The 17,189-nt window shown below is 46.8% G+C and overlaps 1 protein-coding gene across 6 annotated transcripts in view; it reads right to left on the reverse strand.

The window, feature by feature from the left end:
• CAMTA1 (calmodulin binding transcription activator 1) overlaps positions 1-17,189 on the reverse strand; it is a 242,332-nt gene that overhangs the window by 176,034 nt on the left and 49,109 nt on the right. For all 6 annotated transcript variants that reach the window (XM_059866816.1, XM_059866815.1, XM_059866809.1 and 3 more), the window contains one exon: positions 3,453-3,520. In XM_059866816.1, coding sequence (XP_059722799.1) covers positions 3,453-3,520 — 68 coding nt within the window. The remainder of the gene's footprint in view (positions 1-3,452; positions 3,521-17,189) is intronic.

Here is a 17,189-nt window from a genome sequence, read left to right on the forward strand (position 1 = left end):
CCCGTGAGCTTCTCCTCCACGGGGAGCCTCTGTCTCATTTCCCAGTAGCCAGGACATCCTGGCAGCAGCATCCACCCATGCAATGGGACAGCTCTCACACAGAGCACACTGGAAAGAAGGCTCACAAGGTAATGGCCTAACACAGTGAATTAATTCCAAAGCACAATTGTTTTCAATCTTCATTTAAACCCAACCTTACCTAATCTCACTTTAACGACATAGGAAATGGAAATTCCCTTAATAATGTAAGGTATGAATATTTATTACCCTATTTTTTACCTGAAAATAGGGTAATTCAATTAATTTTACTATTAATTATTTCATACAAAATTAATATACTGCAAGATCCTAACTTTTCTTTACAATGCCTCTGATATCCCAGATAGGGGATGTTCCTTACGCTGGACTGATGGACAGGTAAGGCAGAGGGTGTGCTTCCTGGGCAATGGGCACCTGGACAGGAGGTGGGGAGACTCCAGGGACTGCACCCAACCTGCTCTCACTGTGGAGTAGGGCTGGTCCCCCCAGCAATCCCCCTGTGTCCTTTCCAAGACATGAAGCAGGAAGGGGCAGAAACACATCTGAACTGCATTCCCAGATGGAAAACTGACCTTGCAGCTTCTGAGCACAGCCAAGGCTTTTCCATTGCCTGAGGCCCACTTGTGAAATAGTGACGTCACCTCGGATCGCTCAAGAATATTTTTAAAATACTGTACAAATGCTAATGACAAAAGGCACCTGGAAACAGAGAAGCAAAGCATCTTCCTCTGGCAGAATGCTCCTGGACTCAGAAAATTAACTTTGTCATTGAAATTCCAAAGTAAATAACAATTAAGTTCTACTTGATATATAAATGTCAAGTAATTTTTTTTTGTCATCGTGATTTGCATTTAAACTTGGAAATGTCAGCCACTTGGCCCTGCTGCATTAGCAGAACACTTCCCCCGCCCCGCTGCCGGAACACCCGCTGCGGATTACCCAGCACATCATCAAGGAACCAAACACCATCCCAAGGCAGCCTCAAGGTCGCTGCTTGCGAGGTGTACTCACTAATTTATGTTGATCAACTGGAGCGCTCAAAGGACTGTTGTAATAATGCTCCAGTATATTTATATCAGTGTATTCAGTCAATTGGAGTCGTTCAACAAGAAGTTTCAGATTAGGGACCTTTTGTGAAGGTTTGTCATAGCTCCTTCAATGGCAAGAGGGCCTCCCCTCCATGTCCATGACTAAAGCAATATCCATCCGTGCTGTAAACATGGGAAACTCTGTTTGGGAAAGAGTTGAAAACATTCAGAATGGCAAGCCTGGCTCCAAACCAGCTCATTCCTCATTGCCAAGTTCTGCCTTAGCTCAGAGACCTGTGAGGCATCACAGCCCAGCCTGGCCTGACCCTCTGCAGCAGTTCCTTCACTGATCTGGACAGCACCAAAATCCCATCACCAATTTCAGCCCTCTGCCCACAGCTGCACCAGCTCCCATAGGCAGTGACCAGCCGTGCCCAGAGCCCCCATGGCGTCCCTCCAGCAGTGACTCCTCACAGCACACTATACATCATCGTATTAGGAAACTCTCTGTGTGTCAGTGGTGCAATTAATTTTTATTAATTTTGTGAGATGAAATTAGTAGCACCCACAGCAGCAAACAAAGAACGGGGAGTGTTCCAGTTCAGTGCCAAATCGATGTCATTAATTCTGTAATACCGGGAGCCCTGATTGTAGCAACTCAGCATTTAACTCTTCTAATTAATTTTTATATTAAAAAAAAAAATAGAAAACGAACTGAACAATTTCAGAAGGACCTTGAACTCATGTCACAACTTTCCTTCTCCTGGGACATTCTTTCTTCCAAGTGTAAACACACAAGAGGAAGGCAAGGAAATGTGTCTGCTGCTCTCTGTGGAGAGAGCTGCAGCCACAAGGAAATGTTCATCAGAAAATTATTTTCATGCATTGCCTTTAGCAAACCAAGCTCTTAAAATCAGAAGATGCTGCTACAAAAACATTTATAATTTCTTATCATTAATGGTACCATGTAGAGCCAGACTAGTTAATGTGTTTTCTGACCCCTTAAAAGGCTTCTCTGGCAAAGGCTCAGCCAGAAATTATTTTAAATTAATTCTGAAACTGGGATTACCAACCCAGAAAAAACTATTGCTAATATTAACTGAATTACCTGCTGTTCTGCAGGCAAGAAGAGCCTCACAGCTGCTACCAGCAGGAAAGATCCATTCAGGGCCTTTCCACCACCATGGCAGCTCCAGGTCTTGGAGAACCACTGAAAAAACAATTGGGTTTCCCACACCTCCTTCCTAGGAGCTACACATTTTAATACAACAAGCAAATGCATTACTTACCAATGTCACAAAAATATACAGTCTTGGGGGGAGGAAGCCCACAAAAGTAAAACAACACAGCTCTTTTGTTCCCATATTTCATGGAAAGCAGGTCCTCTGTGTGCCCCAACTGCAGCTGCACTGCAGAGGTGCAGAGAAGGCCTCCACGTCCATCCTCTCTTCAGCTGAGTGCTGCGGAACACCTGGAATCAATCTGTGCTATTCGTTAGGGTGGCACTGCTCCCCGTGTCCCACTGTGACCTCTGTCCCTGCTCATGGCAGCAGGAGGTGATGCCAAACCTGGAGCACGCTGCTCCAGGCGCCTGCGGCACCGGCTCCTGCAACGGATGATGCTGGGATGCAGGATGCTAGAATAGGCTTTTCTCTCACCTGGGTCCCAGGAGGCTCCTTCCAATGGCCCAGCCCACTGCAATAGGAAAGGGGTGATTGGGAAAAAGAAAAACAGCAAAAGCCCAGCAAGACCAGAAAGCAAGAGTCGTTCTCTGCGTTAGTGAGACGTATGGAGCCAGAACATAGCTGAAACAGCAGGAAAACATCCACAGCCAAAACTCCATGTCTGGGTTCCCAGGGGAGCGAGAAGTTAAACATTTATGGCAGCACGAAGAAGACATGACATTTACTGAATAATAAACTGCAAACATGTCTGTTAATGCAGCTTTTTGGGACCTCCTCACCATCAAACACTTAACCCCAGCAAGGGAAACACCAGAACGCAAACAATCCCCGTGCCTGTCTGTGAACAGGCAGTACATGGTGGGGCCGGTGCTTTTTTATTTATTTAAAGTTAGAGGCAAGGGAGCTCTGTCAAGATAAACAGCCCGCGACCTTGCTCAGAGACTTCAGATCTGCTCATCTGAAGGGATACAATTAAATCCTGAGCAATCGGGTTAAAACTTTAACCTGCCAAGACTGTAGCTGCTCCATTTTTAATCAATCCGATTTCATTCAATAAAATGCTCATTAAGGCAATTAATGAGAGTTTGGTGTCACAAGCCATCAGGCGTGACTGGGAGTTTCCACTTGGTGGTCAAGACATTGATCAGTGAGTCAAGTCATCAGCGCGAGAGAGTCAATGTGCTGAGCAGGAGAACATTACCTGGTTTTGGGGGAGGTTGTTAGCCACTCCTCATGCTTTTCAAACGTTATTAAATAAGCTGCAATTTCCTGAAAGAGAAATGCAGAAAGAAAACAGAGTTACTTGCATGGCTGTGCTGGGAACTGGAAAGTTTTATAACAGAGACATGGAGCCGCCTACCCCGGGGCCAGGCTGCAGCTGAAATCGGGTTTTGACTGACAGAGCGCACTCAGTAAATGTTCACATCCACGCCACCAAGGCCAGGCTTAAACAGGACAATGAAGAGATGCAAATGAGGAAAGGCATTAACATTTTTCCAGCACAGAGAATTTGCTGGTAACTGTGGTGACCACGGCATCGCCGAGAGCCCGGTATGACGTCAGGAAGCAAAGGGGAGGGGAGCGACAATACGGACACAGGGAGCTAAATAAAATATTTATAAATAGAACAGCATCACTGCAGAGAGAATTACTGAATTATTAATCGTTGCCATAAAAAGCCAGCGGGTGACATCAACATAAGTCATTGCTCCCACTTGCAGGAATGATACGGGCGATTACTTCCAGATCAGAACCGATTTGTTTGCAGGAAATTATCGGCACCAGCGACATAATTCACGACAGTGCCTGTAAACAGGCCTGAGGAACGGGACAGACATTCATCCATTTCCTGGGTACAAACCCATGGTGGTCACAAGGTGACAACTGCCACCACACCAGCAGTGTTGCGATATCTAGAGATGGCCACAGACTCCTGAGACTGTGCTGAAAATAAGCCCCCCGCGATATACTCAGAAAAATGTAGGGTTTTGGTGGTTATCTTCCAAAAATTATCACCCAGCCCTCTCAGAGGGGCCTGCATAGCAAAAGCTGAACAAGTAAGTTCAGTGAAACTGCCTTCAATGTAGAAATGCCTCAAATCAGACCCCCAAACCACATGCAGTATCATCTCCAGAGCCACTGCAGCAGAACTGTCCCCAGGCTGTAACTCCCAACAGCACAACACACACCAGTGCCAGGGCTTTCCACCAGGAGAGGTGTTTTTATTATTTTTTTTTTAGCTAGCTCTATATAAGGGCTGTCGCTTACAGTACCAAAGCTAAAAACCCCCACAATGCTCTCCAACCAGCTGGCCCAAGCATCTGCTAGAGCCACAAAATGCAATTATATTACTCCCAAACGAGACGTAAAAATATCTTGTTTCCAATACTCTTGGTTTTAAGACTCATATTTAATGTCCTCTGGGCATTGCGGCGGTGCCAGATCTCCGTGTTATGTACTTTATTAGAGCTGTGTGAATGTCATATTAATGACTCCTGACCAACATGTTTACACTGCAAATAAATTCTCCTGGAATCCACCAATGCACCCCTTGTTTCCCAAGGCAGTCTCTGCAGGTTTAAGGGATCCCCATACACACAGATGCCAGAGCAGGGACATGAAGCTCCAAAAACTCCTCTTTTTAATTTCTGGCTAGTGGCTAATGGCTGAATAAAACTCAGCATCAAAGAAAGCCTGTGCAGACCTCCAGCACCGACACTGATGACCTTCCCAATCCTCACAGTTTCATAGCACCTGCACCTGAATCAGATGCAAGTGCTGGAATCTAGACACTACATGGCCAAAAAGTCTGACCCCAGATTTCCAACAGGCTAAAACCACCAAAGAGCTAAATAACTAAAATTCTTCTGAAAATATGGAAAAAGATCTCTGTGGTTTTTTTAAAGCCAGTGCAGTAATTCCACCAAAAGTGCAGCAATCAGCAGAGCTCTATTCCCAACCCATCCCACGTTGTGTGTCCTCAGCTCACTATGCCACAAACCAGTGTCACCTCTTGCTGTACAGTGAGATGAACTCTGGGAGACTGAGGAACACTTGGGAGTTCCCTGCACATTCTCCTCAGCACCAGGCAAGCAAGCATTTACAGAAACAAGCCCCTTCAATGCCTAGATGGTTTAGGGGGTTCAGGTTAGTCTGAGATTTTGCCTATTCCTACTAAAATTGAACTGCTGTAAGGATAATTAAGCCATTTTTAACTTTTGTGGCTGAACAAATACATTGCTAAGGCATAGAAACCCAGAGTATTTCAGGTGAAGGAACTCAGCCTTACCCATTACCCATTCACTCTGCTCCTTCCTGCCAGACCATGCCAGGCACATGTGAAAACCTAATCCCAAATCATCACCAACTGGAGGAGCTGCAGCAACAAGAGGCTCCCATGCAAGGCAGAACATGGGTCTCCACTCTGCAGGCCTGGCCCACTCATGTTTGGGCAGAGGAAAGGCCAAGCTGCCAGTCAGTGCCACAGATATACACTGGGGAAGGAGGAGGTGCTTCTCTGCTGCAAAACCCCCTTAAACCCATTCCTTTTATGTTCTGCTTTCTGTAACTACAACTTTGTGTCAGCTCTGCAGAGGAAAATGCTCAGGGGGTTGATCAGAGTTTTGCACGAGATGCCTCTGCCCAGTGGCTCCCTGTCTACATGGGACAGGCAGGGCACAGGCAGGGCTGGGGTTCAGCAGCTGGTCTGAGTACCCTGCTGCCACACCAACACCCTTTTTCCCTTTGAAAAAAGAGGGAAGAAATAGATTTATCACCAGAAGACACAAAGTCATTAAATAATTAAAAACAAAACTATGGGCACAATAAAAGCCCTCTGATAAAACCCTGCATTTTAATGCGTGTTAATTCCCCTAATGATTCTTTCTGTGTCTCACAGGGTCAAATCAATGTCCTCACAAAAAAATCCAATTATATCCCATTCATCGTATCTTTGGAGCAAGGCTATTGTTTGCTTTTGTCTCCTATCAAACCCTTTTCCCATTGCTTCTTGCCCGAGACTACAAACAAAAGACAGCATGGCACCAGCAAGGTCAGACGAGACAGAGCTGGCTCTGAAACCCCGGCTGGTCCTGGCTCCTCTGGGATTGCACAGCAAGTGACAGAAACCAAGGGACAAATGCATGTGACACAAACACTCAGTCTCGTCACCAGCGAGTCCCTCTGCAGCACCAGCCAGGCCAGGTGGCACTAGATGGACTCCAAGGCCACCCAGGTTTACCTCCATGGGCAAGGGCACCACACACCATGGGCACCAGCCCCTGTGCCAGGATGTCCCACCCAGACCCACATCCCTTCTGTCCCAGCTTTGAAATTGCTGTCAGCATAAACTGAGTGAGCACTGCAGGGAAAGGGTGAATCACTGAAAGCTGTGTGGATCCAGCTCCTCTTCTGAGTGTGTCTGCCAATCCCAGGGCAATGCTCAGCACATGACTTTCCCTCTCTGAGTGCCTGCAGGACTGAGCCCAGCGCTCACACTGCTGAGAACAAGCTTGACTGACCATCTCAGGGAATCACACCATAAAGCAATGAGATTATTTAACATTCAAATCACTCAAGTTGTGTTTTATCCTAACTTGGTCAGATAATTCTGTGTTTAGTTTAGCCTTGGTTGCTTGGGCTGAAAGCATTTTATCTAGGTGCCCATTTATTTTTATTTTGCACTTGGCAGTTTGTTCAGATTATTAGTGCAAATGCACCAGGGAGCCACCAGCTGGGAAGCTCAGTGAGCTGCAAGAGACAGGACACAAGCAGCTCCACCATCTCCAGACAACTGCCACCAAGGATGTTCCCATTGCTCCCTCAGCCTCGTGCCAGTGTGGCACCACTCAGCCTGGCATTCCTGGCTCAGGCATGATGGCAGAGCCACCACACACTCCCCACCCAATGCTACGTGACTGCAGCTCCTCAGACACTTCAATATTTAATGTCAGCACGTAACAGCCCAGAGCTGTGGCACATGGGCGACCTGATCTCACCCGCCACGTCCCAGCCGCCGCGGGGAGGACGAGAGGCAGTGCTGCAGCCAGTGGCACAGGGACAGGGACAGCAGGGAGGAAGAAGCTCCCTCAGTGCACTCAGTGCTGCCCAGCAGGTGCTTCAAAGCTGTTTGTCTTCATGCACAGGAGCCAGAGAGGACATGGCCACAAAGCACGGGACAGACTGACGTGTGGTATTTTCTGAGTCCCCCATTGTTGGGAGGAAATGATGATCTGACTCCATGTTCTTAGAAGGCTAATTTATTATTTTATTATCTATATTATATTAAAGAATACTATACTAAACTATACTAAAGAATAGAGAAAGGATACAGACAGAAGGCTAAAAGATAATAATGAAAAACTCTGATGACTCTCTCCAGAGCCTTGACACAGCTGGATGGAGATTGGTCATTAAGAAAAAACAATTCACATGTTGGATAAACAATCTCCAACCACATTCCAAAGCAGCAAAACACAGGAGAAGCAAATGAGATAATATTGTTTTCCTTTTTCTCTGAGGCTTCTCAGCTTCCCAGGAGAGAAATCCTGGGCAAAGAGGATTTCTCCAGAAAATATGATGGTGACACTGACGGGCAGGGATCTGGTGGTGTCAGAGAGGCTCATGACCCATCGTGCACACAGGAAGGTGCCAACTCTGCCCTGAGCTGAAGGGTTTCCAGTAAACACACACATTTTTTGGTAGAAAAAGAGTAAGCTAAAAAAACTCTGAAAAGGACAATTAATGGGTTCCCTAAAGCCATGGATTGAGTGTTGGTTCCTTCCTCCCAGCTCAATTCCCTCCAAGTCATCCTGCATCGTCACAAGGTATTGGCAATTCCCACCTCACCTCTCAAAATAAAAAGACAAGCAGAAATAAGGTAGAAGGGTTGTAGGATTCCCTAGGCCAGACAGCTCTGGTCACCATCTGGTCTCAAAGCAACATGTAATTCATTAAAAAAAAAAAAAAAGCAGTCTGAATTTCAAGTTATTACTTTGTATGAATTATACACACCCGAATTAATAAGCCTGAATCTATGCATGTATTAGGAGAAAGCAGAAGAGTTTCTACTCATCCCTAGATTTAGACCACAGAGCTAATAAAGCTGCAATCTCTTAAGCGAGCACATTTATTCTCTCAGGAATTCACCACGTCCTCTCTGCTATAAAGACAAATTCCAGCCCATCACTTCCTTATCGTCCTTCTACTCTGAAATGAAAATAAAAATTCATATAGACTGTGGACCATCTTCTCAGCTGGGATTGAGCCATTTTCATTTTCTACCCATACCTACTCTCAAAGCTATTAATATTCTGAATATCTCAACTACAAACTGCTCCAAACACCACACAGAGCAGGCTCACACCACCTTCTTCAGCATCATGGGAACAAAAATCAAAATCCCCCAGCATTCGCCCAGTTGTTTGGCCTAAATCAGCAACACTATCAAAGGGATATTGCTTGTGAGCTGGGTGAAACAAGGAGCAGGAGAAAGGCAAAGCCAGCCCACAAGTGTCCAGCAGGGACAGGAGGGACATGAGAGGGTCAGGTGCCTGCAGGCTGCCAACACTGTCAGTGACAGAACACTCCTACACCAGAATGTTTCATTGCCATTTCAGGCAGCCCTTGGTTTGGTCTTGAAGCATCACCTGTCTGCAACTTCTCAAAGCAGAAACATTGATCAGCCTGTGCTGAGGCTGAGAAGGGGATAAAGTTCAGATATTGCTGCTGTTTTGCTGACAATCTGTGTCAGCAGTACAAGCTGTGGCCGGGGGTCGGAGGTTGCCCAGGGCTGCCCAGCCAGAGCACGTGTCAGGCCGGACTTGCATGGATTTGGTTTTCCAACTCATGCCATGAATTTCCTGCCAAGTGCAGAGGCATTTATTCATACCTGTGAAAATACCACAGGCTGGCTGAAGCCAGACCCTTGCTCTGTTGCTGTAATGAATGAAACCCCCACCATTTTGGGGCCTCAAAGTGTTGCCTTCCCTTGGTTTGCAGAGAGCAGGAGGTGGCCCGCATCGCCCTGGCTGCTGCTGACCCCCTTACCCAGCCAGCCTGGCTGGGCTCACCTCTGCAAGAAAAGGCCTGAGGGCAGCCCTGGCAGCACTGTCTGGTGCCACAGAACAGTAAAGCCACCAAGTGGGAAATGCTCGTGGTTTGGGAGATGCTTGCCTTGGTTCCCTGCATGGCACGGAGCAGCAGGATTGCAGGAGGGAGGATGTTTTCATTAATAATGGTGTCTCACCAACCATCTGCTAAAGGTCCACACTATTAATTTAACAGGAAAAAAATGGAATAGATTACTCTACAGTTTTCAATTAAAGTACATGATGTCTTCAAACTGCAATCTTAATTAGATATTATAGGGTGACATTTAGGAATCCTGAGCTGTGATGGCTGATCAAGTCATCTGACTGTGACGGTGTTCTGCAGCACTGCTGGGGCCTCATGCACCCAGCACCCTCAGGAGAGCTGTCTGCCCTCAGATTCCAGGGCTGGAGCAGCTCTGACAAACTCCTGGGGTTAAAGGACCACAACAGTGAAACCCATGGCAGCCTTGGCACAGCAAAAAAACAGCTGCAAACTGGAGTGGACACAGTCCCAAAGAAAACTTATGGAAAGGGGCAGAAGAAAGGGAAAAAAGTACACAAAGTGAAAAAAAAAAAAGTAGCAAATGGACAACTCAAAGACTTTTTTCAGGGTTAAACCTAATATGAAAAAACTAGATTTCGATAAGAAATAATTTTCTCTAAAAGACATGAAAAGGAGAAGGAAAAAAAAAAAACAATCAAGAGCACAATCAGTGACTAACAGGCACTAGAGCTCAACAAGATCTGCCCAGCTCCTTCACCTACCAAACACATGGACAAGAGCAAACTGAGACACACACTGGGTCTTTAGAAAAGCAAAAGCATAATGGGGCACAACTCCCCAGCCATGGCTGCCCTGAACCACTTGGAAGTGCTGTTAGTCACAAGTAAGAGCAAAGTCAGCCCTTGCATCAGCCCATGCCTAATAGGATTAGGATGGATTTTATCTTCCATTTAGGCCCCACACTGAGGGACAGTTAGTGAAACAGAGCAGTAACCAATAACACCCAGTCCTGAGTTACTGGAAAACACCCACAGGTCATTATGTGATTTTTTTTTTTTTTCTTTTAAATGACCTTGGACTACACCCTGTGATTTAAAGAACCATAAACATTGGCATCCTGCTGGTTCAGTTCACTTGTCCTCTGAAGCCTGAAAAAGTCAAATATGCAATGTGATTAAAAAAAAAAAAATCACCAAGATCCCTGTGTTTATGATGCATTAATTACAGCATAATAGAAAAAAACTCAATTTTTGTACACACTTTGAACAGTCACGTGGCTTCAAGATGCCAAAGAGCATTCCTCTGCTCCAGAGTGAGCATGTGCCCTCAGAGATGCTCCCCTGCTCTCAACTCCCACAGAAAGCAGGAGGAACATGGAATGTTCTGCAGCTCTCCTGCACCAAGTGGCAAAGTCTAACTGCATCACAGGGGATTGAGCAGATCTCTGTGAACCTGCCCATGCCATGGCCTCCCCCCAGCCTGGATGGTCCCTCCTGCCCCGGGGGGGACACACCAGTCCCACTCTTGGCAGGGGGACAGCTGTGCCCAACAAGGTACCAACACCAGGGCCTGCTCCATTTGCCTTCTCTTGCATGGAGACAGCAGCAAGCCCTTCCAAAGTCCTTAAAAGGGAAATCATTAAAAGGGAAATATCCCCAGAAATTGCCCCTTTCTACATCCTCCCCACTCCCATATGCTCTGACATAATAACGTGCCACAGTCCAGCAAAACTGTCTTTTCAGCATGTTTTTGCATTATGCCTAATTCTGTCAGAGTTTTTCAGTCCCACATAACGACAGCTCAATGCAGAGTCAGATATAAATCTGGCTTAAGAGACTCTCACCAGGAATTCATTTAAAACTGTAAATGTTAAAAAGATTCTGCTGCTGATTTATGGCATTTTCTTAGTTCAAATAGAATTAAAATCCTTCTAAAAATATACATATTCAATCATGATAAAAGCTGCATTCAAATGATGCTGCTGGTCAGACTGAGAACCACAAAGCCCAGAAATCTGGGAATAGCAGGAGAATCCAGGAATAGCAGGGACTGGGACATTTTACTGGTTTGACCAATGCTCTGCTGTCATATCACCACCTCAGTCTCACATCTTAATTAGTGCAAATGGGAGTCCTGGATGGTGGTGCCTTCATGCTCCATCTATCCCATTCCAGCCCAAGCACATGGATCCCTTTTCCTGAAGATCCAGTTGAACACAGAAGTTGCTGTACCTGAAGTCATTACTGAATGGGTTTATTCATTTTCCATTGTTTACACTGAAGGCTTTCCCAGCTCTGTCAATACCACACAAGTGTCCTGTATCATTGTGCAAACAACATTTAGTGTTAAAAAAAAATTACCCATGCTACTCATTATCATCATTCCTGTAAGAATTGTTCATGTTTTGCATGTGTGAACAGAGAACTCCAGAGAGCCTTGAGTTGCACAGCACAGCCCTGTACCCAAGCATGGCCAGGCTGACAAAAACTCAGGAACAGTGTCTGGAATGAACCTGTGCAGCACCAGTAGAATTCACAAAGGGGTTTTAAACATTGAAGATGCCAAAAGAACCACAGTCTGTGAGAGGGTCATGGCTTCTGGCTGTCCTTCCTGGAGGCACATTGCCTGACCTGTACAGGAGCCTCTAATCTCATGCTGCTCCACTCAAATAAAAAAATCTAAATGGAAGGACCAATATCAAATACAAGACTAAACAAGTAGAAGCAGCCAGAAAAAGCATTATTAAGATATTTATATAATGAATTGCTCATTATTCAGAAGCCACAGAGCCATTAGCAGAAAGCCAGGGCTCTCTGCACTGTACTGCAGGAGATGCCTCTGACGCCTCAGAGTGGTTCTGTCCCAGGCCCAGTCAGGCCCAAACCAGTTGTGCTGATGTCCCCAGCTCCTGGCTGGTGCTGCTGGGTTGATTTTGGCAAGGTTTTTTGGTTTGGTGTTTTTCTTCCCAGATCTTCCCTGGTCAATTCAGAATCACAGACTATTCTGAGTTGGAAGAGACCCTGAAGGATCATAAAGTCAAATTCCTAACTGAATGACCCATATGGGGATTGAACCTGTGACACTGGCATTACTCACACCATGCTTTAACCAAATGATCTCAGGGTCACTTTGATGGATTCTTCACAAAATCAGGAACAACAAGTCCATTTTCTGGAGGCAGCTCCCAAGTGCCCATCAGCTCCAGTAAACTCACAACACTCACAGCTGTCATCAAACCATCCTCCCTTCTGTTGGGGCATGAAAGGGAAACATTTCTGCCCCATGTCAGGATCCAGCCATGATGATTAACCAGGGTCTGTGGTCTGGGGGGCACAGCAGGTCTGCTCCCAGAGTGGCTGGCAGTTGCCAGCTGGCTCCCATCTGTGGAAACTGCCCCTCTGACCTGGAATTACTGTGTGTGTTGGCACTGCAAGGAAACAACCATAAAACCACAGCACCATCAGGGAACTGTAAATTTCTTGTGAGTTATTTCCAGACTTCCAAAAGTTTAGTTAGGCCTTGCCTTTAAGAGAACATATAAGAAAAAAATGACAAGGGAAAAAATGACCAGAAAAAAGGATGTTTGTGTGAAAGAGCCATTTCACATTCTGAGCAGTGCCAGGACAGCAAACTGCCCAAAGTGCCCAGGATTCCCTGTATTTATCCTTGGAAAGGGGTTGACCAGAAGGCTGGTGAAAGGCAGGGCTGATGCCATGTCATGCCAGTGACCTCTGGACTGCCAGCCCCCAGAACACTGCTGCAGGCTGTGCTGGGGCTGCTGTGTCCTTTCTCATGGACAGCTGCCAGCACAGAGCATGGATGCTGCTTCCCAAAGGTTAAGCATCACAGGCCATTTCATGCTCTTTATATTTCTAAGTGTTGATTTTTAGTTATTTTTTTAAAATAGTCATAAATCCCAACATCTGCTCCCAGGGTGGGAGCCCTTTGGCTCTGTGCTCATGCTCAGCCAGGGAAGGGAACGTGGCTGCCAGTGGCTGCTGCAGGTGTTATTTTTAGTGCGACAGCTATTTACCAGCTCCACTCCCAGAGGGAATTCAGGGAGTAAAAGGGATGCTGATGCATTTCTTACTAAATATAGAAAAGGGCAGAGTGGCTGCAGGTTCCTGCTCCTGCCAGGATGTGGCCTCAGAGAGGGGGATGCAGCCCCAGTGGTACCAGACACTGCAGTGGGCCCACCCCAGCACAGGCTCCCCATTCACCACACTTTAGTTAACCTTCAAGCTGGTGTTTGGAAAAAAGCTTTTTAAAAGTAGCTCTTATAACTAATTGGCTTCACTTTGAAGCCCTGATCCTATAATGAATGGCTCCCGAAATCAAACAAAGCATTTTCAACACCAACAAAATTACCTGTTATGAAAAGCAGAACGTTTTTAGGGTAATATTGACTTTTTAACGCTCTGTCAAGGCACATTGACAGCAGGATGAAAACAGCCCTCCCTCTGCTCACCCAGCTCAAATCCAGCTGCTGAGAGAGGACCCTGAACACTCATGCCAGGCTGTGCTTTACATCGCCAGGAGTAGGCTCATTTCCTATTAGTTTATATACTTTAAAAAAAACTAAAATCTTGCTGATAAAAGAAAGGGATGTGTTTTAGAATTACTATGCTCTTCTCTGGTTTTAAGCCTTTAAAGTTCTGGAAAGGCAATTTTGACATCCAGGAGCTCTGCAGGCCGAGACAGATGGGGATTCCTGGTTGAACTCCTTTTATATTTCCTTTATTGCTTCATATTTACCAACGACCTGGAAACGAGCAGTGTGAAGGTGCCACTTGAACATGACAGAAGGCATTTCCGAGTGAGGCTCAGACAGGCTGGAAAACCAGCCCAGAGCCCTGAACAAACTACAAACTGGGCAAATGACTGACATGACACAGAGTGCGTGGGATGCAAAAACCACAAAGTCATGGGGATTGGAAGAGCAAGATGCATTCATTATTCATCCAGCCTGTGAGGGTTGGCCTTAGTGGCATCAGGGCACAGCATGGTAGACACCCTGGATGTACCTGCACCACTGTGAGCCACACTGGTCACTCCAGGTCCACTCTGTGCTCCTCAGGGCTGCTGCTCTGGGCAACCACCCAAACCCCACCCATGGGATACAGAGAGACTCATGTATCTGTAAACTTATAAATATATATACAGATACTCAAAACACATGACTCATGACACCTAATTTCCCTGTACAGTTCCCTGAGACTACTTACAGAGCAGAATTAAAATGCAGTTAAGTTAGGGAACACTGATGAAGTCACACCTTAATTGGGTATAACTGAGAACCCAGCCCTGCCACTGTTTGGATTATGACCTGCAATTTCTGGTCACATGGAAATCAGCAGCTCCCTCCTCCTGGAGCAACCTGCTGAGAATGAAGTGCTGGTCACTCAACACCTGTCACAGCCCTCTGCTTCTGTAGGGGAAAGCACCAAGGTTCCCCCCTTATTTCCCAATCCTGAGGTTTTCACTGCCTTACTTGGCCCTGATTTACAGCAACCATTCGACAGCAGTGCCAGCTCAGGGATGCCACTCTCAAGGACACCACAGGCAGGCTCAGCATCCCCAAGGGCAGCCCAGCCACAACTCTGGAGGGGCCAGCAGTGCTGCACAGGGATGGCATCCAGGCGCCAGCGTGCCACAAGGGACATTCCATGCCAGGAATGGGCTTTGTGCCAGGCCCAGCTATGCTCCAGGAGTACTTCAGAACAGGACAGCTCCCAGGCCCAGTGCATCGTGCTGCCAAGAGGAGTCTCTGGCACGTGCAGACAGCTTCTTGTCTGCACTTAAAATACTACTTGATTAAAATTTAAAAAAAAAAGGGAAAAAAAGGAAACAAATCGTGTATTGTGGGACTGGGAGCATCAAGAGCAGAAATGGCAGCAGAAGCAATGCTTACTCAAGCCATGCTGCCAAGCTGAAAACACTTCAGCTGTGCCTGTGTGTGCCCTGCCTTCAGCTGGTGTGGCTCCCATTTGCTTGGCTCCAAATGGGGAGGAAAAATGCCATTTCCTCAGTGCCTACCCTGGAGCACTGTGAGGAGTGGTGGAGAGGAAAGGCTGTACTGTTCCAGATACACAAAGAGTACACAGAAGTAGAAAAACGTCATCCCATCACTTAATATATGCAAATTATGTTAAATATTTCATTCATTAAATGGCTCAGGTTATTACAGAATTGTACCTTAAGCTGTTCAGAAAGTTCATTCTTCTTGCACTTGCTCAGTAACGTGAAAAAACTGACTGAAATGAATATTTTACAGTTTGTGCAGACAGAACATTTATTAACAATTCTTTCCCTCTCAGAGTCCCTCTCCTAAGCAGGTTTCAGACATCATGTGACTTAAATTAGCCAGAGGGAATGAATTTTGGTTTATTTTTAAAAGTTTGGTTTATTCCCAGTTTGGAAGAGCCCAACAACATGGAAGGACCCAAACACAACCCTGCTGGGAGAGAAGAACAGACACAGAGCTCTTTCCCAAAAGCCGGTGGGGAGAGCCAGGGGAGAGGAAAGCAGCCACAGAATTTGGGGATTTTCCTTACTCTAAGCCCAGACAGCTCCACTGCTCACAGGCAAAGAGCTCCTGCAGCAGCCCATAACGTGCCACGGGTCCTCCGGGATTTCAGAGGAGTAATGTGAAGTGACAGGGCTCTGGCTCCCGCCATCCCCTTTCCCTGCCATCCCCAGCCCAGCCAGACAACGGGGAAGGGGCCACTACAGGCAACTCCAGCTGCTTCCAGCCTCACCAACAGCCCAGGCAGCAGCCTGCTCCCCCATGGAGGCAGCGTCATTACCAGCTCCAACTAGAGGAGCAGGTCCCAATTAACCCACCAGCACATTCCAGCAGCTCCCAGCTCTGTGGCCCAGCACACAGACCCCCCTCCTCGGGGGAAAGGCAGGACACAACATACCCCAACATACACCCAGAAAACTGGCATCACACAGGCAGAGGCCCAAGGGGTAACAGAGGCAGCTCCACCACCCTCCATGGCAGTGCCTCCAGATGACTTTCCCCTTCGCACGCCATGGGCAGCTCCCAGGGAAAACCCACAGGGCTTCAACCCAGCTCCTAACACAGTGTGGCAGCCACGTCTCTATAAACTTCCAGGCTTAGAGGAGACAGATGGATAAAAATAATTATCACTGGAATGGTGGCTCTGGCATCGAAGTCAGTCCGTGGCCAGTGACCCAGGGAAGGCGGCTCCCTCTGGCAGGAGCGTGTCCCTGGGATGGAGCTTTACAGCCCCAGCAGACACCCTGCAAGCTCTCATCAATCTCGGCTGGGAAAAACCTTTCCATTTCCAAGGGGAATATGCAAACCAGGCTCCGCACTGTAAATCTTCCTTTGCAGCACTAAGGAGATAAGTAGGACCTATTAACCTCCCATGTTATTTCCAACTTCATTATTGGAGCTGACACAGGGAGAGCACGCGGTGACGGCTCTTTTTGGCAGAGTGCATGTAAATCGCTTTCTCAAAGGAAATTACTTCTCTGGGCTGAATGTTATTAATCTAAATTCTCCCTTAGTCAAATTGTTGCCCGTAATAAATATGGAACAGGTTGCTACGCTCATCTCCGAGGGCATCCTAATCCAGCTGCAGGTTTTCCCCTCAATTTGAAGGAGTTCCTGAGGATCTCCTCTGTGAGAGCAGCTTTCACCTAAAGATGGGACCATCCCCCCCAGTGTTGCCCAGCACATGAGCACCCTGTGATTTCATAATGAAAATTTATTTTGGCCCTACCAGCATCATGTGCTCCAGCAGTAAAGTGAGAGCAGGAGCAAGCCAGGGCCTGTGAGGCCAGGGAGGGGACACAAGGCATGGTCCTTTTC

The sequence above is a fragment of the Haemorhous mexicanus genome, chromosome 23 (assembly GCF_027477595.1).
Source record: "Haemorhous mexicanus isolate bHaeMex1 chromosome 23, bHaeMex1.pri, whole genome shotgun sequence".
NCBI lineage: Eukaryota > Metazoa > Chordata > Aves > Passeriformes > Fringillidae > Haemorhous > Haemorhous mexicanus.